This window comes from Tiliqua scincoides, chromosome 1 (assembly GCF_035046505.1).
Source record: "Tiliqua scincoides isolate rTilSci1 chromosome 1, rTilSci1.hap2, whole genome shotgun sequence".
NCBI lineage: Eukaryota > Metazoa > Chordata > Lepidosauria > Squamata > Scincidae > Tiliqua > Tiliqua scincoides.
Genome location: NC_089821.1, coordinates 133,421,480 through 133,448,795, shown reverse-complemented (window position 1 = coordinate 133,448,795; position 27,316 = coordinate 133,421,480). Strand labels below are relative to the sequence as shown.

The 27,316-nt window shown below is 42.4% G+C and overlaps 1 protein-coding gene across 3 annotated transcripts in view; it reads left to right on the top strand.

The window, feature by feature from the left end:
- The window catches only part of SLX9 (SLX9 ribosome biogenesis factor), a 55,887-nt gene that overhangs the window by 12,526 nt on the left and 16,045 nt on the right, over nucleotides 1-27,316 (top strand). For all 3 annotated transcript variants that reach the window (XR_010794657.1, XM_066631788.1, XM_066631711.1), the window contains exon 3: nucleotides 22,821-22,889. Coding sequence is in view for 2 of the 3 variants with exons in the window: in XM_066631788.1 (XP_066487885.1) it covers nucleotides 22,821-22,889 (69 nt within the window). In the remaining variant the exon portion in view is untranslated. The remainder of the gene's footprint in view (nucleotides 1-22,820; nucleotides 22,890-27,316) is intronic.

Genomic DNA, 27,316 nt, shown 5'->3' with positions numbered 1-27,316 from the left:
TTTTTAGAAATGGGTTATGTCATTTCTAAACCCATTTCTAAATGGGTTTAGAAATGGGTTATGCCAGATGCAAGGGAGGGCACCAGGATGAGGTCTCTTGTTATCTGGTGTGCTCCCTGGGGCATTTGGTGGGCTGCTGTGAGATACAGGAAGCTGGACTAGTTGGGCCTATGGCCTGATCCAGTGGGGCTGTTCTTATGTTCTTATGAGCATTCATCTGTAGCCTACTTTTAAAGAAATGTATCTAAAAGAATGTTGGCATTATATATTGCCTTGGTTCAGATGAATCACTGATTCAAGATGAGCATATTTGGATGAAGTGTGTTTCCTGCATATCGGCCTGAGGTAAGGATAATCCCGGGAACGGTCATGCTGAAGGGATGATTTATGCAAGTGATGCAGGCTGAGGTTAAAGCCAAAATTCAAACCATAAATCTCCTAGTGTTGGTTTGTGAAATTGCAGGAGGCATCTCCTTCAGTTAGCAGGAGACTGGTGTCATCCTGTATTCCCTCCTCAGCTACATATGCCCCTTACATGGTAAATTAGCTTTGTGCTCCTCCTTCAGAATTAATTCATCCTTTTCATTCTTGCTCTTTCTTCCTGCTGTACTGGTATGCACCTCCTCTTTAAATAACCTGTGGGCATTAATGCTGGGGGATTGGACAATGACCTAGATTTCTGAATCTCACACTTTTAGTCTATAAAGCCCACCTTTGCTACTAACCTGCCACTTTCTCTCCTTGTATTTGCTGCTTAGCATCTTGGTTTTTATCCTTTCCCTTTGTCCATCCTTGGTTTTGACACCTCAGCCTTTTAATGAAATTTCTGTATTTCTGTTACCTGCTTCATCTAAATTTGCTTGGGAGGCATAGGGTTGCTATGTCTACCAGAGCACTGTTGCTATCTTTGTAAAACTAGAGCTTCCTTAGAATTTGGGGATTTCTTTTTCCCAATTTGACCTCCATTTGCCTGGGCTTCTTAGCCTTGGGTGGTGGTAGCGAGAGCTTTCATTTCCCCATTCTAGTCCTAGTTTATTTGGTAAGAGAGTGAGATGGAGAAATGGAAACCATTTTGAAGCAGTTGATGTTTATTTAAATTATTTATACCCCATCTTTCCCTCCAAATAATGAGAGTGCTCAAGGTGGTGACTTCTGGGTTGTCCTCCAGCTTTCCTTACAGTTGCATAGAAGTTGAAGTAGGTTCAGGCATTTTTAGACCAAGATAAAAATTTTGAGTAAACGAAGTCTAGTACATTCAAAGTATGATGAGTAAAGGCTTGTAACTGAAGTTTGGGTGTTTTGATTCCAAATGAGTGTATGAAATTCAGTCTCATCTATTTCCCTCCACCTCTATCTAGTTCCTCCTCGGTATTTTTAAAGTACCATTATATTGCAACACCCTTCCTGTCAACCGCCTTTCCTGTTCTGAGGTTCTGTGTGAAGTTTTACTATTAGCAGAACTGCCCTTGTAGGAGTTGAGTCTTTTGTTCCTCTTGTCAGTTTCCCTGAGCAAATGAATGTGACCTTGCAGAAGCTTAGCCAGTGTCCAGTAGGTTCCCAGACAATAACCTGACCTTGTTCTATTTCACATATACTAAACTTCATATAGTGGTGTTCCCATGCCGACTAATACCTGAAGTGCTATTTTTGAATTCTACGCCCTTGCAAGTCACCTAATGTCTTGTTGCTTGTGTTTGGCTCACCACATCTGTTTCTGCATGTGCCAAATTTTATTAAATTCATATCTTTTAAGAAACAGTGGTACAGCATGTACTTTCCAGCAAGGCTTAACAAATCTCCTTGCTCGCTTTTCTTAAGTCTCATAGCAGTGATTGCTCCAGCTTTTGTGGAACCCTGAGGCAAAAGCCCTTGAAGTTCCCCCAGTGGCACACTCCTTTGCAGGTGTGTGCACGTGCATGCCAACTACCTCTTAGGGATAAACTGGGGAAGTGCTATCCAGGAATGGGGCAGCAAGTGGATGCAATTTTTTCTTTCTTGTCACTGTCTGTGGTTACACTGACAGGGAAGGAGAACTCTTACCGTTGCTGCCTGGTTCTGTATCCTGCCTGCAAAAACTAATTGGGCAGTAGATGAGCAATAGTCTTCCTTGGCAGCTGCTGTTATAGTTGCCAGAGGCAGCACAAAGGAAGACCCATGTCTGCTAGTGATACCTGCTCCCTCTGCCACCTCCTCGTGGACCTTCATACTGTGTCCTGGGCTCTATCTTACGAGACTGAGAAACAGTGGCAGGCTGCCCTCCCTTTGCCTGGTGCCATTTTCAGTTCCCAGATATTTCTATACCTGGATACCTCTACATCAGCATTGTGCTGGGGGGGGGGGGGAATGAACATTTAGAATTTGTAAGATAGTGCAAGAACCAGAAAAAATGGTGGTGCTGCTCCTTTGCCAGTCACCCAGTAATAGTCCCCAGGGGTCCTGGCTTATCATGTGTTATCCAGGGATTGTCTGGCAAGGGTGCAGGCCTTTGCATAAGCAAGGTCCTACATGTGGAACTGCTCCTGTCTCATGGTGTCCTTATTTGAATTATCGCTTCAGCAATGGCACAATTTTATTTGTACATGTAGTTCACCTTAACTGTTCAACACACAGTACAGAAAACCCACTTTGAAGATGTCTAGAGCTATAGATTACCTATATGGCCTTATTTCTCTATTTGGCTACCTAGTGCCTTGGTTTGTAGTTTGCCTCATTTAGGTATGTTGTGTCATCCATGTGCATGACAATTCTCAAAGAATGAGGTTCTTGTGCACCCTTCAGGACAATCTAAAAATAGACTCAGGAATACAACAGAAGGGCAGTAAAATGGAAATAGGGATAAACTGGGGAAGCAAATCTGAATATTTTGTGCATATATTGCTGGGTAGAAGTGAAGGAACAGAGGTGAGGCTATGAAAGAGGAGAGAGAAGGAGAGGATTAGTAAAAGATTGAAACATTAAGCAAAAGCAGTAAGTTAGTTCATCAGAAAATGAGGATTTAAAGTGCAGATTCATGCTAATGCTTGAAATCAGTAAACTTAGGCCCAAATCCTAACCAACTTTCCAGCACTGGCTTAGCTGTGCCAATGGGACGCCTGCTGCATCCTGCAGTTGGGTGGCACTCATGGAGGCTTCCTCAAAGTAAGGGAATGTTTGTTCTCTTAACTTGGAGCTGCATTGCCCTTATGCTGGTGCTGGAAAGTGGGTTAGGATTGTGCCTTTAGATGCACAGCTTTTCTAGTATCTTCTAGCACTTTGTTATATGAACATTTTGAATTGAGTCATGCATTCTTAAAGCAGGGTATGTGTTTTCTTAATATTTTTTATTACAAGGCTCACAAGGACCAGTTTTGCTGTTTTTGTCCTCTGGTTTGATTAAGTTTCATTGATAATGGATCAGTTCCAAAGTCTCTTTTCTCATTATGGTTTTCTCAATGGTGTCTGTTCTGGTGTGCTTGGCTAACCTTTCCTTCTTTGCAGCCACTTTTCTTTCTTTCAGTTAATGGCAACTTTGTTCTCAGTTCCCACACACATCCAAATGTGTAAAGAGTTCTGCAGTCCTACATTTGTCTTAAGTTATCCAGATTTGAGACAGACAGGAACTTTCTTCAGATGTTCAGTCTCTCTGGACCAGGAACCTGTGTTGGGGGCAGCATGAGTGCAACTGCTAAGCCCTTATGCTGCCATACTCTGTTGCTTTGTCTATTCCTCTGCTCTCCCCAGGGACACCGGTTGCCTGTGCAGACAAATGTTGTCCATGGAGAGATGGAGCGAGGCTATGGAAAGTGGAGGTAGGGCTTGCTTGTGGGCTAACAGAATCTCTATAGGGAGCTATTGTCATTAAAGGTGAAGTTGCATTTGATTAATGTTGGCTCATGGCATGCTCTTCCTGGGCTGCTTCCACAGTAGGACTTCTTAGTGCTGTTGGGGCATCACTTTTTTGCTATTGGACTCAGTGAGTCATTTGTGGGGTTGGTAAAGGGCAGAATGCTGGCAGAATCCAATCCATGCAATTCCCTTTCAAGGACCTCCTTCCTTTCCTTCCTCCCAAAGGCAACTGTAGTGATATCTGGGGAAGTATCATCCATTGGCAGCCTTTCCGTGCTGCTGAAAAGAGAAGACAGGGAATATGGGGAAAGGAATCTTTTAAAAAATTACTATATTTTGTCATCAAACAGTATGAAGGCTGTTCAGCTCTGGTGTGCATACAAATAAGTGACTTTACTCAAGAGCAGAAAGGGTGGGCAGTGCAGGGTACTGGAACAGGTGGGCAGGTAATGCAAGAAATCATCACGCACTCTCCTGCATCAGGTGTGGTAATACAGTAATTCTAAACCAGTTTTCATCTGAAAAAAATAATGTAGCAGTTATGTTTCAAATCAGGTTTGAAAATAGGTGAGAGAATATCACAAAAGCCCTGGCACAATAGGCTGGCACAATTATCTGGATGGTCCACAAAAAGTGAGTGAAAAGCACCTCCCTACTAAATGTCTAATATGGGAGCATGCCTAGTTGAATAACGGCTCTGTCATGAATAACGGCTCTGTCAGAATATTGTAGCTTAGTAGGCCCACCCATCAGCCCATCTTGTTATTATTGTATTGTAGAGACATACTATATACTGGAGACTATATTATATACATTATATAGTAGACACTGGCAAAAAGGCTTTTGATTTTCACCCATCTGCCAGGCTGGTGAAGCTTTTTAGGTTTAAACTACAGTCTGACCTCGGGATCCCTGTTTCCAGAAACCCCTGAGGATGCCAAAATGCAAGGATAACGAGATCTGTGGTGGAACTCTTAGAGAACCTCTGGATGCAACCAGAAGTGCCCTTTGGTCACATCTGGAGGCCTTCTGAGATGTGGGGAGACCTCGTGTGGCCTCTCCATGTCTCAGAAGGCCCTTTGAAGATCTCTGAGATGCACTTCCAGTTTTTGGAAAAAAACAGAAATGTGTCTCAGCCTCCTAAATGCAACAGGACTGTGCTTCTTGTCATGTTCATGAAGTCAGGTCAGTCCTACACTGTGGATTTGGAACTCGCAGTTAGTCAAATCTGCAGGTTCCAAATCTGCGGATAAAGGGGATTAACCTGTCTTACAAATGTGACATCTTAAGCACTGTTGTGGATTGTATATGAGTGTGGTGGAACTGAAGACATTTTGTAAAAGGAAGGAGGCACCTGAACTTCTGTTCCCAGAAAAATCATAACTAAAGTCCAAAAAGTTTAAAACATGCTCTTTTCTGGCTGTACATCGTGAGCCAGAATCTTCCTCAGGTGACCAGTAGGGCAAGTTTATTGTAAATTTAGAATTCTGTCTCTCCCCCTCAAGTACCTTTGTAGGCTACTAGTGAAATGACAAAGTGAATGGTTGTCTACAAAAGTTTATGCTACAGTAAATGTGCTAGCCTCTAAGGTGCTACAAGAACCTTTGTTGTTCTGACATAGGTATGTATGCACTGGCAGGTTTGTAAAAGTTTGTGAGCTGGTAACTTTTATAGATTTAATTTGTAAGGCTGGTTTAATAGGATATTTCATATGAAAGCAACTGCAATGCCATATTTGCCAGTTTTGGCCATGAGGCTGGGAGGTATAAAGTCGATATCAAATTGTTTGCAACCATAAATAAACGTGCAAATAACTTCTGAATATACTTAATTAAGATCTTTGTTACTTTACAAGTGTGTGATTTTTGGGTAGTCAGTGTGTGTTTTCTCATGACCTGCTGGGTTCCTTGTCTGCTGTAAATATCTGAGGAGGCTGGTTGTCCTGAATTGCATTTTGGTGGGTGCTAGCTTTTCACATATGGTGTGAACTCTTTTGGCTGATGCTTATCCTCTTTGTAGACAGCTGTGGTCCTTCTGTGTTGTACAGAAAGCTGGTTCTTGCAGTACTGTGCTGATACCTCACTGATGTTAAAAGACATTGTAAATATTTTGCAGCAGGGATATAACTCAGAATTGTTTAGATGCAAGTACTACACTTTATGCTTTTATAGTATTGTGCAAGTTGTAGTTTCCATAATAGAATAATCCAATTCTTGAATACCAAGATTGGAAAAGGCTGTTATGGTCTTCAAATTGAAACTCTTGCATGCACAAACTATAGTCACTCATAACTACTTCTGTGGGTCTAAGCTAAAATATTGAATAATATTGAAACCTCTAGTCAATGCACACATCCCTGGTAATCCTTCAGTAAAAAGTTATCCTTGCTGGTAAAAATGCAGTTCCCCCTAAATATTTTTGGCTATTCTTTTATAGTAGTGGTGGAGTGTGGGGTTGGCTTCATATTGTGAGTGAGGACCTTTTCATCTTGAGCCTGGAGAGAGTGACTGCCTTGCTTTAGTCATCCAAGGTGTGTGTTTCTGAACCCACCCACCCTCTTTTTGCATCTTCCTGAGGATGACTGCATGGCTGTCAGAAACCTGCAACCTTTTTTTTACTGTTCAAATTAGACAAAGGGGCTGTGGAAATACTTTCCATTTATGGTGCTGATGACCAGAAGGTACTAACTCTATTTTCTAAATGTGCTCTTGTGTTTCTTCATAGGCTTAAAATATGTTGTGGTGGTTTGTGGTCCTGTTTTTCTCTGTTGGCTTATTTTAGCTTGTACATCCCCAGCACTGAGAGGAATGGAATGGGTGCCACCAGCCAAACCAGCCAAATGTTTACTTTAACCCCAGACAGGCTTGTCTTTTCCTTGCCTCTTCTTTAAAATGATCATCAGTTTAAGAACTTGTGTTTAGTTGCTTCTGGCTCTAGTCCATCCTGACCCCTTGTTCCCAGTTTGAAATATACTTCATAATAATTTGGAGTAATTATAAAAATGTTTGCAATTTGTTCAGTGCTTTGGGTTGTATTTATATTCGGTTCACTCCATCTCTTCCTGCTCTTTGGTTTTTCTTTTGTCTTGTGTTTGGATAATGAACTTTCAGCAGGGATCTGTTTTGTTTAATTTTGTGTAAGCACTATTTATATTAGTGTTATAAATCATAATAAACTTGACTATTAAAAATGGCCTGTGGCAAACTTTACAAGCTGCCTTATATCTTATGAGGTGTGATCTTCAAAACTTTTATGGATGCTGTTGTACCAATAATCTGAAACTAGTTGACTTTGCTGAAGTTGATATTCCTCTCTGCAACATTCCCAATATTTGAATATTAGCGTTGAAGGAACTTTGGAGATAACTTAGTCCAACTCCCTGCTGATTTCGGCCAACTGCTCCTGCAGTCTCTAGTGGTCATCAGACCTCTGCTTCAAAATTTCCAGTGAGAAAGAGCCCACTTCTGTACAAAGCTTCTGTCCCAGTGCCAGACAGATATTCTTACTCATGTCTACCCTAAATCTACTTCCATTTAGTTTCCCATTGGTTCTAGTCCAGGAGCTACAGAGAGTAAGACTATGTACACACTTAACTGGGAATAAGTCCCATTGAGTTCAGTGATAGTTTTACATAGACATCATAGGATTGGGCTTACCCCCTCCTTTTTTTTCTGTGAGACAGCCCTTCAGATTCTTGAAGGTGACCACCAGATCTTGGTTTCTCTTCTCTCCCCAGGCTAAGTTCTTTTAACTGTTCCTCATAGGACTTGGGTTCCAGGCTTTGTTATCCGTCTCAGAATGTGTTCCAGCTTATTCTTAAAATTCTTCCAGTTCTTCTTAGGAAGCAGTGCCCAGAACAGGGTGCAATATTCAGTTGAGATCTGAGTAGTACAGAAATGTTTATGTGTAGAATTCACTAACAGTAAATTTAACTTGCATTCTGGAAACAGAAGTGCATTCCTGTTGCCAGTGGGAAACTTTGCCCAGTCTGAGACTATTCGGGAATTCACACTGTCTATTATGGAAGTGGGCAGAAGGCATTTTTATGGCAAAGGAAGTGGAAGTGGGTAGGGCAGTGCTGGTGGATGGGGTCAGAGAATATGCTGGCAGGGCAGCCATCTGCGTAAGCAAGGCTTACAAGGCTGCTCGCAACTATGATATTCTTCCACATTAGCAGGGCAAATAGTTTGACAGTTTTTGTTTTGGCTTGATTTCACTGGTTGATCATCCTTCAGAAATGCAGCCCCACTTAAAAATATTCATGTCATAGAGATTGAAAATATGCGTGTTTAAAATGCCCTTTTAAGTGTTCTAGATAGTGTGCATCTGTGCACTTGATGTGCATTTTGCAATATCCTGGAGTGTGCTCCCTGCTGGTTTTCACTCACTAGGCATGTGATCTCCTTGTGTGTATTTTAGGAACATAATTTATGTTTATACATAATTTATCTTTTTAACATACATTGAGTCAGCATTTTGGAAATGCAAATATAGTTTGTTTTAATCGGGACTGCTTAAACACTTTTTGGAAATGCCCTTTCTTTTTCTACCCCTCCCCCATTTCACTCACCTAACATTTCCTTAACTCAGTGGTTCTTGAGCTTTTAACACTGGGACCCACTTTTTTAGAATGACAATCTGTCAGGACACACCAGAAGTGATGTCATGACTGGAAATGACATAATCAAGCAGGAAGAGTTTTAACAATCCTAGGCTGCAATCCTACCCACCCTTACCCAGGAGTAAGTTCCATTTACTATCATTGTTCAAAGCATAGATATAGTAGCCTGTTAAAGGAACAGATTTGTAACATTTCCCCAAATGCAGTCACATACCGTGTAGCATCAAGTCTAATATAGTAAAACTAGAATATTGAAATGAATGAGGACCCACCTGAAATTGGTGCGCAACCCTCCTAGTGGGTCCTGATCCACAGTTTGAGAAAGACTGCCGTAACTGTTTGTTGGTGAAAGTAAATTCATTTTTCTGTTTTTCCTAATCCTGTATCCCCTAGCACTGCGTTAATGCAGAATGTCCAGCAAACTGTACTTTTAAAAAATAACAGCAGAGGGCGTGGGACTCTGTGAGTCGCAGGAATGGGCTACAAACCACATTTCATTGCAGAATGTGAACTCTAGGATTCAGGTGTAGTTTTCCGCAACTGTTTCAGAACTGAACTGTGAGATTCCAGGAAGCTGTATTAAGTTTCCACCTTGGATGTATTTGCTGTCATTCTTACATTCAGTGGCTGCTGGTTTAGGTGAGGTGTCCTTAAAGGAGGAAAGATTACTTCCAACTCCAGTCTGATATCATGCCATGTACACTGCACTGATTCCCTTTCCTCATCTTCATTATCATCCTGATTACCCATGGATGCAATGAGTTTTGGAAAGTACTAAAGATTGCCTAGCACCTGTTCCACTAAATGTTGGCAACCTTCAGTCTCGAAAGACTATGGTATCGCGCTCTGAAAGGTGGCTCTGGAACAGCGTCTAGTGTGGCTGAAAAGGCCAATTCAGGAGTGACAGTCCCTTCCACACCGGGAGCAAGTGCAGTCTGTCCCTGGTCTGTCTCCCTGGCTATGGGCCTTCCTTCTTTGCCTCTTTGCCTCAGACTGTTGGCCAAGTGTCTCTTCAAAATGGGAAAGGCCATGCTGCACAGCCTGCCTCCAAGCGGGCCGCTCAGAGGCCAGGGTTTCCCACCTGTTGAGGTCCGCTCCTAAGGCCTTCAGATCCCTCTTGCAGATGTCCTTGTATCGCAGCTGTGGTCTACGTTTAGGGCGCTTTCCTTGCACGAGTTCTCCATAGAGGAGATCCTTTGGGATCCGGCCATCATCCATTCTCACGACATGACCGAGCCAACGCAGGCGTCTCTGTTTCAGCAGTGCATACATGCTAGGGATTCTAGCTCGTTCCAGGACTGTGTTGTTTGGAACTTTGTCCTGCCAGGTGATGCCGAGAATGCGTCGGAGGCAGCGCATGTGGAAAGTGTTCAGTTTCCTCTCCTGTTGTGAGCGAAGAGTCCATGACTCGCTGCAGTACAGAAGTGTACTCAGGACGCAAGCTCTGTAGACCTGGATCTTGGTATGTTCCGTCAGCTTCTTGTTGGACCAGACTCTAATAACTCTGTAAAAATACCAAATGTGTAAACAAGCGAGCTTCTGTGTTGCAGCATTTGTTTGCATGTGTAGAGATTAAAATCATCTCTCATGCAGTGCTTCAGGAAGGTCATGGAATGAGAGAAATCAATCTGTTTCCATTTCTAGAGTGGTTAGGTGTTTTGCAGAAAATGCTACACTGTACTTTTATTCCATTACATTTCATAACCTACAAGACTCTTCAGTTCCCAAACACAACAGCTGCAGCTTGCTGGATTACCTCTTGACGTATAGTTGTACAGTAGATTAGTGTTTTGTTATACTCCTCCTCTTTCTCTATCTATTGGAAAGATTTAAAAATCAAGGGCAAGCTCTGAAGTGGGCCATCTTCCCTCCACACACTCTTCCTTTTTAGTGCATGGAATGTACAAGTTAGCAAAACAATACCAATGAAGTAACCTACTAGATATCTTTTCAACATTGTCTATTGTCGTCGTCCCCCAAATGCTCTGCTGTACTGACCCGAATATGTATGGAATGCTTTTTCATGCTGTTAAGCTTTTTCCCAAGATGTATGGGTGTGATGGGGGGGGGGCACATTGCTGAGGATTAAGCTTTTGGTCCAGTATGAGTAGTGGGAAGGCACTTTTATGTTGGAGTTGGTCAGATCTTTCTGATTTCCTTGTAATGAACTAGAATCTAGTTGTTTTGGAGCCTTTGTGGCTCCCAAACTGTGGGTCACAACCAATTTTTGGGTGGCTCACAAAATTAACAGGGCAGATTAGGCATCAAGGGTTAAACAACCTACTACTGCTGCCCAGCCACCAGTTAGTTAGCCACAGAGACTTCAAGTCAAGTGAAACTTTTTTGGTTTGTCCAGATGCTGAAATGTTTGGGTACCACTGAGCTAGAACTATTCCTTTATGACTTGAGGCCAAATTTGTGTGGCTGTCACTGCAAACCTTCTAAACAGCAGGGAGTGATACGAAAACCCTGTTCTGCTGTGATTCACCACTGCTGCTGTTTGTGCACATCCTCCCAAATGCATTGGGTGGAATAACATGACTTTCCTCCTTACCTTGCTCCTGCCTCATGCAGGACTCCTGCTTCTAGTCTCTCCTGCCTTCTAATGTCCTAACATTTTCATATGAACATAACAGGTGTGAAAGCAAGCAATGTTCTGCAAGTAGAAGTACATAGTTATGTACATTTTGTTCCTTGATTTTTTAAAATCATCTCAGGCAAACTTGGAACTTCAGTTGGCATGATAGAGGTTTTCAAAGGGATGACTTTTCTAAGGTCACATGACCTCTCAAGACCATAAATGAGGTCAATTTTACTATTTCATGGGGCCAAATACAGATGCTAGAATATTCAGTGAACGCATTGTAGCTATAATCCAATTAGATCCACTTTTCCTTTCATTGCCGTCAGAGTTGGGTTGCTTATAATACACAAGTAGCTAATCACAATCCTTGAGAAAGGATTTCTTGTAAATTTATGCTTTGTTTTCAGAATAAGCAGAAAGAAGCATGTGACTGTGATTTGTCAATGCCTTATGGCATTGCTTATATAAACTAGGTCAGGAGATGGAACCTTCCCAGATTGTAAACACGGTATGGATTGTGTAAATTCAATCTACCATAGAAAGCACTGCAGTGGGCAAGCCACTGCAGTGGCTGATGTCTTTGAGGGGAAGGGAATAAAAAAAGTTAAGCAATTCCTTAATTAAATTGTAACTATGTGAGGAAACAGTATCCTGGAGCCCAGTATAAATAAACTATTATTTATCTGGAGGTCAGTTAGTAAGTGAATGCAAAGGTCAGATTAGAACAGGGTTTTAATCAATTGGATTAATTTCCATGACACTGACAGTAAAAAGCTGGCATGAATTATTTACATGCCCATTCTTGGAGAGCAAGAAGAGATGTGTGTGTGTGTGTGTGTGTGTGTGTGTGTGTGTGTGTGTGAGAGAGAGAGAGAGAGAGAGAGAGAGAGAGAGTATGAATGTACCTCTATAGTGGTTTGGCTTGAATGATAAGTCAGATTGGCCATGCTGAGAATGCCACATGCACAACTGTGTGTAACTACTGTGTATAACGAAAGCCATCTCTGTGACTTGTGTTCCAAAAGTAATCCTAAATGTTCCAATAAGAGTAGAACAAGAATGATGCTTAAATCTGTATATTTAATTCTTGATGTTAAATATGTGCGGCGTTTTGTATGAATATAGCATTAGATGATATATAATGGCTTCAGAGAAGAACCAGGTATCTAGTTGTTTAGAACTGATTTTGTTAGCTGCCTTGGGCAACCTTTTACTGAACAGGCAGAAATAAATATTTTAAATCAATTAAAACAAATCTTATTTTATGGAACATAAAATCGTTGTGGATATTTTTGGTAATGGCTTTGAAAAGCAAAACAAGTTTCTTCTTTAGTTTCCCCCCTCAGTTAGCATTGTAATTATATATATGGATTGTTTGTAAGGAAATGAGATTTTCTTTAGTAGAGATCTGCTTGGTTTATCTTTAGAGTAAACTGGCTTATTGAGTAGTTTGGACAGTATGTTATGAAGCAATTGAAATGAAATGTGTTGTGGCACGGAATCAAATTATGATCAGTCTTACTAAAAATCGAGCATGTTCTACAGAAGAATAATTTAAAAAGAAGCAGAATTTGATTTGAAGTTGTGTCTGGCTGACAAGTTGAAAGGCTTGCCATTGTGTTTAAGTGTGCATCAAAGCACATTTAACATTTATCTTTTCCACACTGAACAAATGTCTTACCAGTCAAATGGATGTCGGTAACACTTTGTCATTCTATTGCCACCAGGTGACTTGAACTGATATAATAGACTCAGATGGTAATGCATGTGATCATGGATTTTTTTTCTCCCACAGAAGCAAAAAATAAGCATTGTGCCCTTTTGTGGTGGGTAGATGCAATTGTGACAACCACCAGCAGAGTGATGCAGACATTCCTAACAGATTCCTTTGCTTAGATGTGATGTGGATTGTTTCAAATTGAGGTGTAGCATATACTTCAGGATCTACCCTCTATGGCTGCCACTCATTAAAAAAAACAAACCATGAGCGGCTTCTGTTTCCACCCTGGACTTGATTTTTGCCCTACTTCTTGATCAAAATGATTGGGACGGGGGGGGGGGGGCTTTACAACACTTTTCAGTTGAAAATGATCCTAAAGCCCTTGGTCCTTTTGCCTGTGCTCCCTCCACTTGCTTCCCAGTCCCTGAACAACTAGCAGCTGGAGCAAAGGTTTTTTCAGGCAGGGATGGGGAGACTAGTTCTTTGTAGTTGCTTCATTCTCTGACCCCTACTTGACCAATGATAGGGGCCAGGCATATCATTCCCTTGCCATGGTATTCATTCTGGGAGGCAGGGCATGCAACCTTCCAGGGGCCCTTAGTCCTCTGACCAGTTTTCCTGTCCTTGGGTACCTGTCAGCAGAAGAACATGAACCTTTCATGTCATGGAGAACACTGGTCTGCCAGTAACTGCTAGCAGGCCTTGCTTCTGATTAAGATAAATTTACTTAGGGCGCAATCCTAACCTCTTATGTCAGTGCTTTCCACCACTGGCATAGCAGTGCCAATGGGACGTGTGCTGCATCCTGCAGTTGGGTGTCACTCACAGAGGCCTCCTCAAAGTAAGGGAATGTTTGTTCCCTTACCTCAGAGCTGTGTTGCCCTTATGTCAGTGCTGGAAAGCACTGACATAAGGGGTTAGGATTGCGCCCTTAGTGTGGTTTGGCAAGGCAATTATCAAAAACTTTCAGATTGCCCTCAGAGACTATAAAGGTCTTATTTAGTTTTAGATCAGTTGTTTTTTAATGGTTATAGTTATGAGCATGCATTTTTATTTTGGAAGTATTTAAATAATGAATTAACCTGTGATTGCAGTTGGACTTTTTTTTTAGAATCTGTTATGACTTAAAATATTTTTATTTACAATATATTTGTAGATATATTTAAAATATTTTTATTTTTATCAATCTACCCTGGTTTTTACTGCCTCCTAAAAAAATTAAACTTTATGTCTACTTATGTGTATGAGAGAAGGAAGTTGTTCTCTCCCTGTGAAGCACTAGTAGGAATGGATTTCAGCTTAATGTCATGTCAGTTCAGCTAATCTACTTAGAGTAATTTAGAAAGGCACAAGGCCATAATATTCCCAGATTACAACCTTTCATCCCTTCATTATTATTTTAGTGTGAATCTAGTGGATTATTAGAAGAGGGTTTTCTTTTTAATCGTGCTTGTGTGTAAAGTATTCAAAATCCTGTTTTATTAAAATTTCTAACATTGAACCCCGGTCAGCTGTGAGAAATTTCTTTAGCGGAAAGAAACTTGCTATTGGCACTCAGTTCCAATTTTGATTGTATATCCAATATTATAAAATTATATATTACAAAAAATATTATATCCAGTATTGTAAAACTCAGGAACTTTATTTGGGTGATGATCCAAATCATAAACTGTGGCAAGCGTTGAGCTCACATGCTTTCCCTTCCCCACCACATGGAGGGGGGAATTAACACCCTCTGTTCCCAGTCTAGAATAAACTGTAGTGTGTCGTGTTTAAATCATGGTTTAGAGATGATGATGATCTGAAACCCAGCTCGAGGCTTGTGGGGGATTACTAAAGCCCTGACTGCTACCAGTTTCCAGTTTGGGGTCAGACCTCCTTCAGAAAAGCAAATGTTGTAGGTTAATGATTGCCTTTTGGTTTAACCAAAATGTTTCTGAGATGTTATGCTGATGAAATGGAGACTGTTCAAATCGCAAGGAAGCAGAACTTGAGAGAGTGGGGCAGTAATATCTAAACCAGTTTTCAATCACTGTGCCACATACATTGGTGGGCCACGAAGGGTCTGCAGGTGTGCCACAGGAGTTTGGGGGAGGGTCATATCATATATTAGTAGGGCCATTGGGGGATATGAACCCCTGACCAGCAGTGTGGTGTGCCTTGTCAATTGTCAAAAACTGATTAGAGTGCCTCAGCAATTTTAGCACCTTCTCAGTGTGTCTTGACATGAAAAAGTTAAAAAGCACTGATCTAAGAGATTAGAATGTTGTGTGCTAGATTGAGCACCTGGTTCATTCCCATCTTGGAGAAAAAATGCTGGACTGGGGGTTGTAGACTTGGCCCTCTTGAATTTGCATTTCCGGTTGATAGCAAAATAAGGAATGGATATGTGTCAACCATGCATAAGCATATTCCTGCTGGATCTGACAAGGTTCACCTAGGCCAGCATCCTGTTTTCAATTGTAGCTTTCCAGAAGGTACTGGAAATCCCACAACAAAGCATGAAAGCAAGTCCTCTCTTGCTCTTTGTCCCTTCAGTATTTTGTGGTGGACTGCCTCTGAATGTGAAGGTTCCATTTGGCTATCATAGCTAATGCATTTACCAAAGTCTGTGATAGGTCACTTGGGACCAACTTCGACCAACCTTGTCACTTTGGATTTAGTGTTACTACTATATTTTATTTTATTAAGAATATTTGTACACTGCTTTTTGAATGGACTCTCATGTTATCTACAAGGCTTGGAGTTGTCAATTCAAAAATGCCCTGGCTCTAGAAAGCAGTGAAGATTCCAAAGCTATTGTATAATACAGAATATGATGACAGGCACACTGGGATTCAATTTTGCTTGGCCTTTGGGGCTTGGGGAAAAATCTGGAAAAAATAGAACAAATTGATCTTTTTAGATGATCTCTTAATTTTGTTGTGCTAATTTCCCCTCCCTGCCCAGTTACCCATGTTGAACCCTTGATATGAGCTATAAATTACCCTTGGTATGAGCTATAAATTTCAGCAGATTTGTCTAGGGAAAGTGCAGTGGGGACAAGAGGCAAGAAGGTCTGGTGTATTCTCTCCATCATGTCAACTTAGTTTTAGTTGGTGCATACTGTTGATACCTGCCTCTGAGGTGAGAAATTTCTGCCAATAAATCAACCTTAGATAATCTCCTTGCCTTATCTGTGGGCCACTCAGGGGTCAGGGCTGTTCAGGAATGTCATAGCAGCCAGGAGAAACCCAAAGGAGAGCAAAAGGACAAGGAAAAGAATATGTTCTCTCCTGCCTCTCTCTGGGCTTTTCCATTACACAAGTGGGGAATGGCACACAATACTGCATAAGTACCTCGCTAATCTCTTCAAAAACATTGGTAAGGCTCTTCCTCCCCTTTCAGTCAGGCTGCAGAGCAATTCGTCTCCGGGCCCCAGGGCAGGCCCCAGGGCAAGCTGCAGCCAAAGTTAATATTTTCACTTCTGGAAAAAAGTAAGCAAGGGCTCAAAGCTCCCATTTAAATCACGTGCACCTCGTTCTCTTTGGCAGGATCACACCTGACCCTTCTGCACCCTCATTTCATTTTGCATTTGTTTGGCAGAGGTCTGTTTTTTTTTAAACAGTAGGACGTAATCCTCATTTCTGTCTGAAGCTAATCCTCATTTCCGTCTAAGGCACTATGAATTGTAATTCAGTGCACCATTATTTACGGTAAGTATAACACCCTGGAAAGCAATGGTGTCTACTTCTGAGTAAATCAGGTTGCAACTATGTGTAACTATGCTTGCTCACACTCATTTGTTGTTGCTTGTCTCTCCACTGTGAATTGAATTGTACAATCCCAGTTATGTGTTATATGTTGTATGTTATATGTAGAACCTCTGCCTCAAGCAGTTTCTGCTCAACGATGCATATGCACCACAGGGATTAAATGTGTACCCCTGTGAGCTGGGCAAAAATAGGTTAACACACCAGGCACCTTAAAGGAGGATTTGAGTAAGGGTTCTACTAGTATGTTGTTTATAGTGCACTTACTCTTGATAGTGTTTACAAAAAGGTTGTGAAGAGCTAAACAAGCGCATCGGTAAAGCAGCTACCACGTTTTCCAGACTCACAAAGAGAGTCTGGTCCAACAAGAAGCTGACGGAACATACGAAGATCCAGGTCTACAGAGCTTTCGTCCTGAGTGCACTTCTGTACTGCAGCGAGTCATGGACTCTTCACTCACAACAGGAGAGGAAACTGAGCGCTTTCCACATGCGCTGCCTCCGACGCATCCTCGGCATCACCTGGCAGGACAAAGTTCCAAACAACACAGTCCTGGAACGTGCTGGAATCCCTAGCATGTATTCACTGCTGAAACAGAGACGCCTGCGTTGGCTTGGTCATGTCGTGAGAATGGATGATGGCCGGATCCCAAAGGATCTCCTCTATGGAGAACTCGTGCAAGGAAAGCGCCCTACAGGCAGACCACAGCTGCGATACAAGGACATCTGCAAGAGGGATCTGAAGGCCTTAGGGATGGACCTCAACAAGTGGGAAACCCTGGCCTCTGAGCGGCCCGCTTGGAGGCAGGCTGTGCAGCATGGCCTTTCCCAGTTTGAAGAGACACTTTGCCAACAGTCTGAGGCTAAGAGGCAAAGAAGGAAGGCCCATAGTCAGGGAGACAGACCAGGGACAGACTGCACTTGCTCCCGGTGTGGAAGGGATTGTCACTCCCGGATTGGCCTTTTCAGCCACACTAGACGCTGTGCCAGAACCACCATTCAGAGCGCGATACCATAGTCTTTCGAGACTGAAGGTTGCCAATACAGATATACAGATGTGAAGACCAGAATTAAAAAGTTGATGAATAAAAATGTATCTTATGATTTTACTAAGTTTTTAATAAATTAGAGACTGTATAGTTCTTAGATAACAATTACTGGTATGTTATTTTTTCAGAATCTGGCCTCAGGTAAAATTATAGTCAGACACCTCGCTAGGCTTAATCCCTGAGTTATCCAAGAGTCATAGAAAATTCTATGGTTTTTAGCTCAGAACCTTTCCTCAACTTATTTGTGAGATCGATTTATACTCGAGTATCTGTGGTACTTGAGCTTGGTTGGTATCAGGGTAAATTGAGTGCTGGTGTCCATTGGGGAACCCACCTGACTAGGACAGTTCCAGTACCCATGGGGCAATGGTGCCTTGGGGACCTAGTGCTGGGCTTTGCCCCATGGCCAAGCAATCTGCCACTAATATTGATTCTGAGTACCTGCTAATCTGACCTTGGTTTGAATGATCGTTGATTGATTTTTAATCCCTGTGAAAAGCATCTGTGAATTTTCACTTTCTCTGAATGGCATAAATGAAGGGGGGGAAACCGTGATAGCAAGCTACTGGTTTTTCTTCCCTGATATAAATAGTTGAAGAAAATCTGTTGTGAAGACTTCTTTCTTGTAATGTGCCCTGCTTGTTTCTACTGATGTTGTCCTGAAGAGAGCATTAGTAAGTGGGGGAAGGATGTTGGAGGAAGCGCTTTAGTGAATCGATGAGTGTTGGCATTGAGGGAGTTCTTGGCCTTCCTGGGCAGGACTTCTCTGGCCAAGGGCAAATCCTTGATTTAGCATAAAAATTAAACCATCTTTTGATTTTTCTTTCCCTCACACAAAGCAAAACTGAGTTTTAGACTGAAGTATGGAATCACAGCTAGAATGAACCTTGCATCTTGCAGTTTGAGGCTTGTATTCTACTACACTAAATAAAACAAAATTAATCCTTACCTGGCCTTAGAGAGCATTGTGTCTTAAAAGTTAATGCAAGGGCTCATTGAGAATCACTCCTCCTTTTCATTTCAGCCAGCATATGATCATCATCAAATATGTCATCTTGTTAGTTCTTATTAAAAAAACAACAAACCAGCTAAGAAGCAAATTCCTTTAGTAGCAAAGAGGGCGAACACAATTTTAACCAAGTTAAGTTGTGGTTCTGCTTTACTCTGCATTGGTTAGAGCCCACCTGGAGTACTATGTCCAGTTCTGGGCACCTCGTTTTAAGAAAGATGCAGCCAAACTGAAGCGGGTTCAGAGAAGAGTGACTAGGATGATCAGAGGGCTGGAGAACAAGCCCTATGAGGAAAGGTTGAGGGAACTTGGTATGTTCAGCCTGGAGAAGAGAGAGGATATGATAGCACTCTTTAAATACCTGAATTGCTGTCATATGGAAGAAAGGACAAATTTGTTCTCAGCTACCTCTGAAAGTAGAACTATATCCAGTGGTTACAAACTGCAAGATTCCAATTGGATATCGGAAACAAATTCATGACAGTAAGGGCGGTATGGCAGTGGAACAGATTGCCGAGGGCAGTGGTGGATTCTCCTACACTGAAGATCTTCAAGCAGAGGCTTGACAAGCACCTGTTGGAGATGCTCTAGGAGGATATCCTGCTACAGGCAAGGATTGGACTAGATGATCTTTTAGGTACTTTCCAATTCTATGATTTAACCCAGGGGTGTCCAAACATTTTGGCTGGAGGGCCACATCATCTCTCTGACACTATGTTGGGGGCTGGGAAAAAAGAATTAATTTATATTTCAAATTTGAATAAATTTACTTAAATGAATATATTAGAGAGGGAACTTATATGAATGAATGAAGGTATTGCAATAGCTCAAGACCAGCTTTTCCTTTGCTGCCGCATCGCAGATGTGAAACAGCAAGCAGTGGAGGGAGCCCTTGTCCCACAGCGCACGCGAGAGATTGAACAGTTGGCCATCATGCTGAGAGCAGTTGCATCAGGCTAGCGTGGGCTCCAGCAAGCCTCCAGAGGGCCAGAGGCTCATTGGAGACTGGGGGCTTCCTTAGGGCCGGATTGGGAGCCCTCGAGGGCCACAAATGGCCCCAGGGCTGGGGTTTGGGCACCCCTAACCAAATGCAGAATGTTTTGCAAAATCTGGGATTAAAGGGTAAAAGGAGTGAAAAGGTCAGTTAACTTTCCAGCATCAAATAGGCTCTCTCAATGACATCTTTATTTACTTTTCTGTTTCTTATCATTTGGAGTTGCTGGGTGCCTTAAGTGACTGGAACACAAGGCTTCCAAATAAAAAGCTGGTACATTGTGGCTAGAGCATGATACCAGGGACTTAACATCTGGCTTGAGATGAACACATGCTGTTACCAAAGAAGTGGCTAGAGATTTCTGCAAGAAGCAAATTATAGTAATCCCCAAGCACATAGCTCTTTCTGTTCTGAAGAATGGCAGTGTGTCAAGTTATACATCCATATTTATTTATTTCTTTTCTGAACATGGTAATTGAAAAGCTGGCTCATGTATTCAGTAGCCCAAATTCTTCCAACTTTGCAAGAAGTGACATATACTCTGATGCCCTCTTTTGCTCAAAGGCTAGACAATATTCATTCTTGGAGACATAAGGTAGTTGGATATCTTGAGTGTTTTCTTCTTTACCAAACTCAGAGGGATGGCTCTAGGGAGCTGCTTATCTTTTCCAAAAGCCATTGCACTGAAGTATGCTGCTGTAGGGAACAACTTCAGCTGTTTCTGAATATGCAAGACCACTTAACAGCCCTATGCCCCACCCCCACTGATGCAGTCACACCAAAATGGCATGTGCAGCATCCTGTGGGAGAGGCAGTTCCAGCTGTCTCCTCTGGTTAGGGGAACATTTGTTCTCTTATGCAGGAATAAGCCTCCATAGTGTGGAAGGTTCTGCTTGGACCTGTGCCTGCAAAATAGGTGGAGGTTTGTGTGGACTTGGGCTGCAGGATCGGCTCTGGGAAGGGTATTGTGGTACTGCTGTGTGCCTACTTAATTAGGATATAGGCAAGCAGTAGATTGAAACTGACCAGGTATGCCCCCTTTCCACAGTAGTGGGCAAACATGCGGTGCTCCCAGTTTACAGCAACTATGCTCAGTCTGCTAGGACCTCTTTTTTCCAGCTTTATATATTTGAATGCGGCTGCTGTGAATTGGGTGTATTATGCCCTATGTCTGCAGTGGCAAGGCAGATACCTTGAGGAAATCAGGGACACAATCTTTCTCTGAAGCAGTTTGCTGTAGCAGTAGAGTGAGTGATGAGCTATTTCTTGTAGCTGAATCATTGCTATCAGATTTATGCAGGCTACTTTCCTTTCTTCATTGGAATTCAGTGGGCAAAAACAGCACAAATGTTTTCATTTTAACAGATGGCTGTGCAATTCAGTGAATGTCTTGACTGGGAAGTCTTGAACAGAACTGTTCAAAAGTCAGAGGGCATCTTTCCTCTTTCCCTTTCAGAGCCACTGCCACCTAACCTCTAAGCCAGTGGTTCTCACACGTTTAGCACTGGGACCCACTTTTTAGAATGAGAATCTATCAGGACGCACCGGAAATGACGTCATGACCGGAAGTGACATCATCAAGCAGGACGATTTTTAACAATTCTAGGCTGCAATCCTACCCACACTTACCCAGGAATAAGTCCCATTTACTATCGTTGTTAAAAGCATATACATAGTAGTCTGTTAAAAGTACAGATCTGTTACATTTCCCCAAATGCAGTCACATACTGTGGTAGCATCAAGTCTAATACTTTAAAAATAAATTATTGAAATGAATGGGGACCCACCTGAAATTGGCTTATGACCCACTTAGTGAGTCTCGACCCATAGTTTGAGAAACACTGCTCTGTTCTACCTCATTTGATTTTTTTTATTAAGCCTAATGGGAAGCAAGACAGGGTTTTGGAATGGCTGACTAAGGCCTGAACCTGAGACTTATAGGGTGGGGGGAAGTGCCTCTATTATTCCTCCTTGAAATTCCTGGTAGGTATATGCTATGAGTGCATGTATGCAGCTGCCTTAATTTTGCTTGCATTTGTACAAAAATAGAGGGCTCTTAACAACTTGCCAAACAACAAAAGGGCCTTCCAGTTCCTTTTATTACCTTCTTTTAGTATTGCTACTGTGTGCCCGCAGGGCGCATTTGAGGCTTGCCAAAGCGTACTCTTTCTTTCAGTCAATATCTGTGAAAGGGCATTTTCATTCGTAACATTGATTTTCCAATCTGTGCACCTGAGCTATGATCTGTCCAGTTGACTGCTTCAGCATATATCCCATTCTGGCTTGGCTGGATATATGTGAAGATCAAAGACAAAGTATTTCAGTGCAGATACAAGGCAAGTGAGTAAGAACCATAGCTTGCTGCAAAAGGGAACTTGTTCTAACTCTAAATTTTACTTTAACTCAGTAGTTCCTAATGTTTTGGAGCCCATGTACCACTGAGTCAAAAATTGAAATCGTGGACTACATACAACACCTGCAACCCCTGCACACAAAAAATACAATTAAATTTGTAATAATTAGAGGAGATGTATTAGAGACTTATTAGATTTATTATTTATAAAGAAGATTTGTGGGTTGTTGCTTTCATTGCTGGCTGCAGGTGGTGCATTCTCTGCTGTCTCTGGTGGTCCAGGGGGAAAGGTCTTGCTGAGTGAGACTACCAAAGAGGACAGCGAAGAGGCCGCCTGCAGCCGCAGCTGACACTTAAGTTGGTTCTCTGCCCTCTTTGGTGGTCCGTGGGGAAGTGCTTGCTCTGCAAGATGCTGGAAGTAATAGAAGGTGATCTTTTATTTTCTGAGACCTTGCAGACCACTTCTCAGGGTCTTGCAGACTAACTGTGGTTGATGGACCACAGGTTGGGAACCAGTGCATTAACTCTTTTTGTTTTTAGTCTCACCCAGCCAGTGCAAAGTGTTCCCCTTTTCCTTTCAAGAACCTTTCCTTTTGTGTGTTATGTTTTTAAAGCTGTGGGCAGGGTCATGTTTTTTAGTTTAGTTTTTAGTTTTTATTTCTGGCATTTTTATGAATTATAAATGATGGCGATGATAGAGCTTGCTGGTTGGAGTGCCTTTCACATACTGTCCTAATTTTCTCTTTGAATTCATTGCATAATTATATCACTCACCATTTCATGTATGTGTATGTCAGACAGAGTACACATGGACAGCGCTGATTGTGTGAGCAAGTGCTGTTTGGCTCGAGGACATGGGCTTGATAAAGACCTAGGGAAAGCATTTCTCAATATGTTCGTTTTGATTTTTTCAGGTGAAGAAGAAAAAACACTTCTGTCAAAGAAAGAAAAAATGAAACTGCGAAAGGAGAAATGGCTGCAGAGTAAGCATTATTTTGATAAGCCTTGGGCTTTGTGAAAACCACCAGGTATTCAGAACTGGATTGTTTATTAAACTAAAAATTATCCCATGGATTGTGCAAGTTCCTAAAAACCTGGTTGGGAATTCACCTGCTCTGTAACACAGTTTTGGATGTTTCACAAAGCACTACTCACTCATTGCTGGTGGTGGTAACTACTGACACTTACTGTAAGGTTTAGTATGACTCTTATTCTGCTGAAGGAATCTCAGGGATTGTATACAAGGCCCAAATCCTAACCAACTTTCCAGCACTGGCATAGCTGTGCCAATGGGATATGTGCTGCATCTTGTGGTTGGGTGGCACTCACAGAGGCTTCCTCAGAGTAAGGGGTTGTTTGTTCCCTTACCTCAGAGCTGCATTGTCCTTATGTTAGTGCTGGAAAGTGGTTAGGAGTGCACCCAAGATCACACTGTTTTTAAACTGGATTAAGTAATCCAAAATAAATGCCTGCTCCTTTAAAACTACATTTTAAAATTTTTAAAAAGTGGCTAAATGTGACATGAGAAGAAGCTCCATGAAATCTTGGTTATGATGGTTAAACATTCTGTAGCTTTCCTCAGTAGCAGGCAGAGAAAGCTGGAGGTGATCATAGAACCACTGGTGGCCTTTGTCCATCTGTTCCCTGTTTCTCTCTTTTTAACAGTTGCATTTTTGAGAAAGTAGGAAAAAATAGCCTCTAAAAGGGAAATAAGATTACTGTTTATCATAGGATTCTGCTCCGTCTTCCTTTGCTTATCTTCAAGGGCACTTTCAGAATTATTAGCAGATGGCGCTTGTCTTACCCATGATTGCTTTTTGCATAATGAGTTTAGATCTCACATCTCACATCATCTCACATCATCAGTGTGTACTGAAATGGAGGGGGTGAATCTACCCTTTAACCAACCTGCATAAGAAAACAAAAAGGTAATTAAAATGCTCTCATCAGACCTGTTCAGTTTATGTGGTTGGAAGCAGGCTGTGGTAGAAGATAGAAAGTAAAAAGGCTCCAAAGATCATTTTAGATTTGATTGCCAGTTGATGATCGACTATCTTCCCAGGGAAAGAAAGATGGTGAAAGTCAAATTAAAGAGTATTAACTCCTGAATGATTATCCTGACATGAGCTGTCCACATACTGAATAATGAGTTTACCTGAAGGATGAAATTTGTTATGATGGTGGTTTTACACCAGCAGTAACTACCTACAAAGTAGAGATGATTTTGTCTCATCTAATCTCCCTAAACAGTTCAGTAAATTGCTATTGGGAGATTCACAGGCCAATCCTGAGCTCGCGTGGCACGTGGCTTTGGTAGCACCGAAAACGGCTGCTGCCGCATCCTCCACACCTTCATCCCCTTCTCCCAGGTAAGGGCCCTGCAATGGAGCTATTCGATTCACCGCTGACCAAAAGGTCGGTGGTGAGGGAAGAGCGTTCTTGTAGAGCGCTGAGCCCCGCATGAATGCTCTGGATCTGGTTACCACATGAATGCTGTGGATCCAGAACGCTCTGGATCCACCCCTGCTTACCTTACCGTGGCTTGGCGATCCATGTGACCGCCGAGCAGCAGAAGCCAGGCACCTGCTTGGCGCTGGCCCGACAGTAGGCACGTTTGCAACAGTGTGCGCCAGCATCAAGCCCAGGATTGGGCTCTTTGTCACTTGACAATTTAATGTATTTTTATAGTCTAATTTCACTTGATGAAATTGCAGGTGTCTTGGGGAGATCTGCTCTTTGCTAATGGTTGGGGAATGGTGAGATATCTCTGTTGCTTTTGCCCTACTTTTTTTTTTATTAGCTGAGAATTGAAGCTCATGGTGTAACAGAAGTTATTCAGGCATATTCCCATCCGTGCAGAAATAAATCATCTTAAGTTGAAGCAAAAACTACAGCCAACACTCAGCCACTACGTGCAGAGTGGCTCAGCGCCTTAGAAGATGTCATAAGAAAAGAATTCAAAATCTTGTATGTGCAAACTTGAAGCAAGTGACATTTTTGGGAAACTTTGCAGCAACGCAGCCTTGTAGCACCAGACCAAAAAAAGAAGTGCTGTGGAGCAGAAAGCCATTGCCTTCTAGCCAAGAAACTCTTCCAAGGCGAAGTGTACACAATCCATATTTTTTTGCAGGCATCTGTAAAAGGCAAAAATGACAGATCAGCTGGAAGAAGCCAGAATGTTGCTGATTCAGATGTCAGGCAGCATAACTAAGGAATGAAGGAACCCAACGGAGTGGGCAGGATAATATCCATGAACTACCAGAACAATAAAGTCCTATCTGTAGAATCCATCTTCTTGCTTGGAGTAAGAAGTGGCCTATTTGAATCCACACAACCATCTTTAGTTAGAATGCTGGATTGGTTCAAAGGTGTTACTTTGGCCTCATCACAATTATTCTCCCTCCCTTTACTTGACTTTATTACTACATGCCTCAGCTTAGTCGACTCCTGTTGTATACTCCATACTCAGATGAGTTACAGGGGAATTTATGGCTGACTGAGCCTTAATATACAGCATCATTCCTTGCAAGCTTTGGTGCTATTGGAATCCTACTGTTCACTTCTGTAAGCTTCATTATGCTTGCCATTGGACTATTTCTAATTACCAGTCTTGGTCCACTGTGTTATTTTCTCCCTTTTTTAACTTTAGCTGAACTGCTTGAAATCTATTAACTCGGTGGTTCCCAATCTTATCCACTTCGTCCTCCATAGTTAGTTGCAACGCTCCTGATGGTACCAAAGAGGCCTCTTCTAGGTCACGCTGGGCCAGAGACGCAGTCTACTGGCTTCCGTGGGCCTCAGAATGGCCTGCGGACGCTCTGAAAGCCAATTCCAGTTTCTAGAAGCAAACCTGGAAGAAGCCTCTGAGGCCACCCGATGATGCCAGAGTGTCTCCTATTTGACTCTTGCAAGGACAAATGGGAGGGCCCAGCTCACAACCAACTTTGCATGGGCTCACAACCCACCAGTGAGTCGCGAACCACAGTTTAGGAAAGGCTGTATTAACTGATACAATAATACCTCCTGGGGGCTGGGGATAAGAATAGGCCCTTTGTCTGTACTTGTCGTAAGAGGCGACTAAGCAGCCACCGGGTAGATGGGACTCGTCAGCCTGGGAAGGCAGCTCATCTGAGAGAAGGAAAACTCTGATCCCAAACCTCCACTGCCTTGTGGCTACATCCAGTTATGGAAAAGGCTTCAGGAGTCAACCTCGAGGCAAAATCCGGAGCCGGAGTCCCTGAGGCAGTTCATGGCTGAACACAGTCATGTTCTGGCAACTCCTGTGACGCCGCTAGAACCAACCGTATTGGCCTCTGCCTTTCCATTGGACCATTTCAGCGACGTGGAGAGGGGGGATTTGCTGCATGGGTAACAGCCTATCCTCCATACCAACTTTACCCAGGCTTCGTGCACTGGAGAGGACACTCTGTTCCAGAACCACCATTCAGAGCATGACAGCATAGTCTTCCGAGACTGAAGGATGCCAACTACTAATACCTCCTGTAACACTACTTTCGATAACATGGTTTAGTTATAGCTCTTCTTGTCCTGACTGTAATCTTTACAGTATTAGAGGGAAAAAAGGTTAAAATCCAGAAGCATATTCAAAGGTTCAGTGTAGAAAAGTACAACTGTCTGCACTGTGCTTTGAGCCAACAGAAACTGCCTATTTTTGGCTAGCGCTGCTCAATGAGAGCAGTGTATTCCAGCTAGCAGAGGTCTAATGATTTGCCTCCAGGAACTGCTTCAGAAGGGGGAACAGTGGTAAGGCAATCTACCTATATGCCCTTCTGCAAGAAGTCTGCAGTTCCCACGGATTAGTCAAAACCTGGCTCATCATCCTGGGATTAGCTCATGCCATCATCTTCCACTGCTGCCATGTAGGAGGAGTGACAGTGGATAGCTGCATAGTAGGCTCCAACCCAGTGCACTGGTGAGTTCAGTACTATGAACATATCTACATTAGAACTATTTTTTACAAAAGATGGAAGTGCCTTTCTGGCACTTTTTGAGGCCTTTTTCCAGGTCTCAGAACACCTCTAGATGTGACTGGAGAACATCCCTGGAGATAAGCAAATTGGCGGATTGATTCACTATTATCTGCAGGTTTCAGTATCCATGGGGAGACCAGGAATGGATCCTGTGTGAACAGTGAGGTCCAACTATATACTAAAAAAATCCAGACAGTATCCCAATATTGAAACAAATCCATCAGCCTGCATTCCTTTAGCCCTTCAGAACAAGAATGTGTTTGCCAGCTTTCTGAAAATAGTGATTGAGAGCAAAACGAGCAGAGTGGGAGTCCCAGCTGAAGAAGTCCCTTGTATTTGTCTGGTTTCTCTGAAGGCTGGGCACTCAAGCAGAGCCTTATTTGATGATGACCTGAGCAGAAGGGAGGCTAAATATGGGA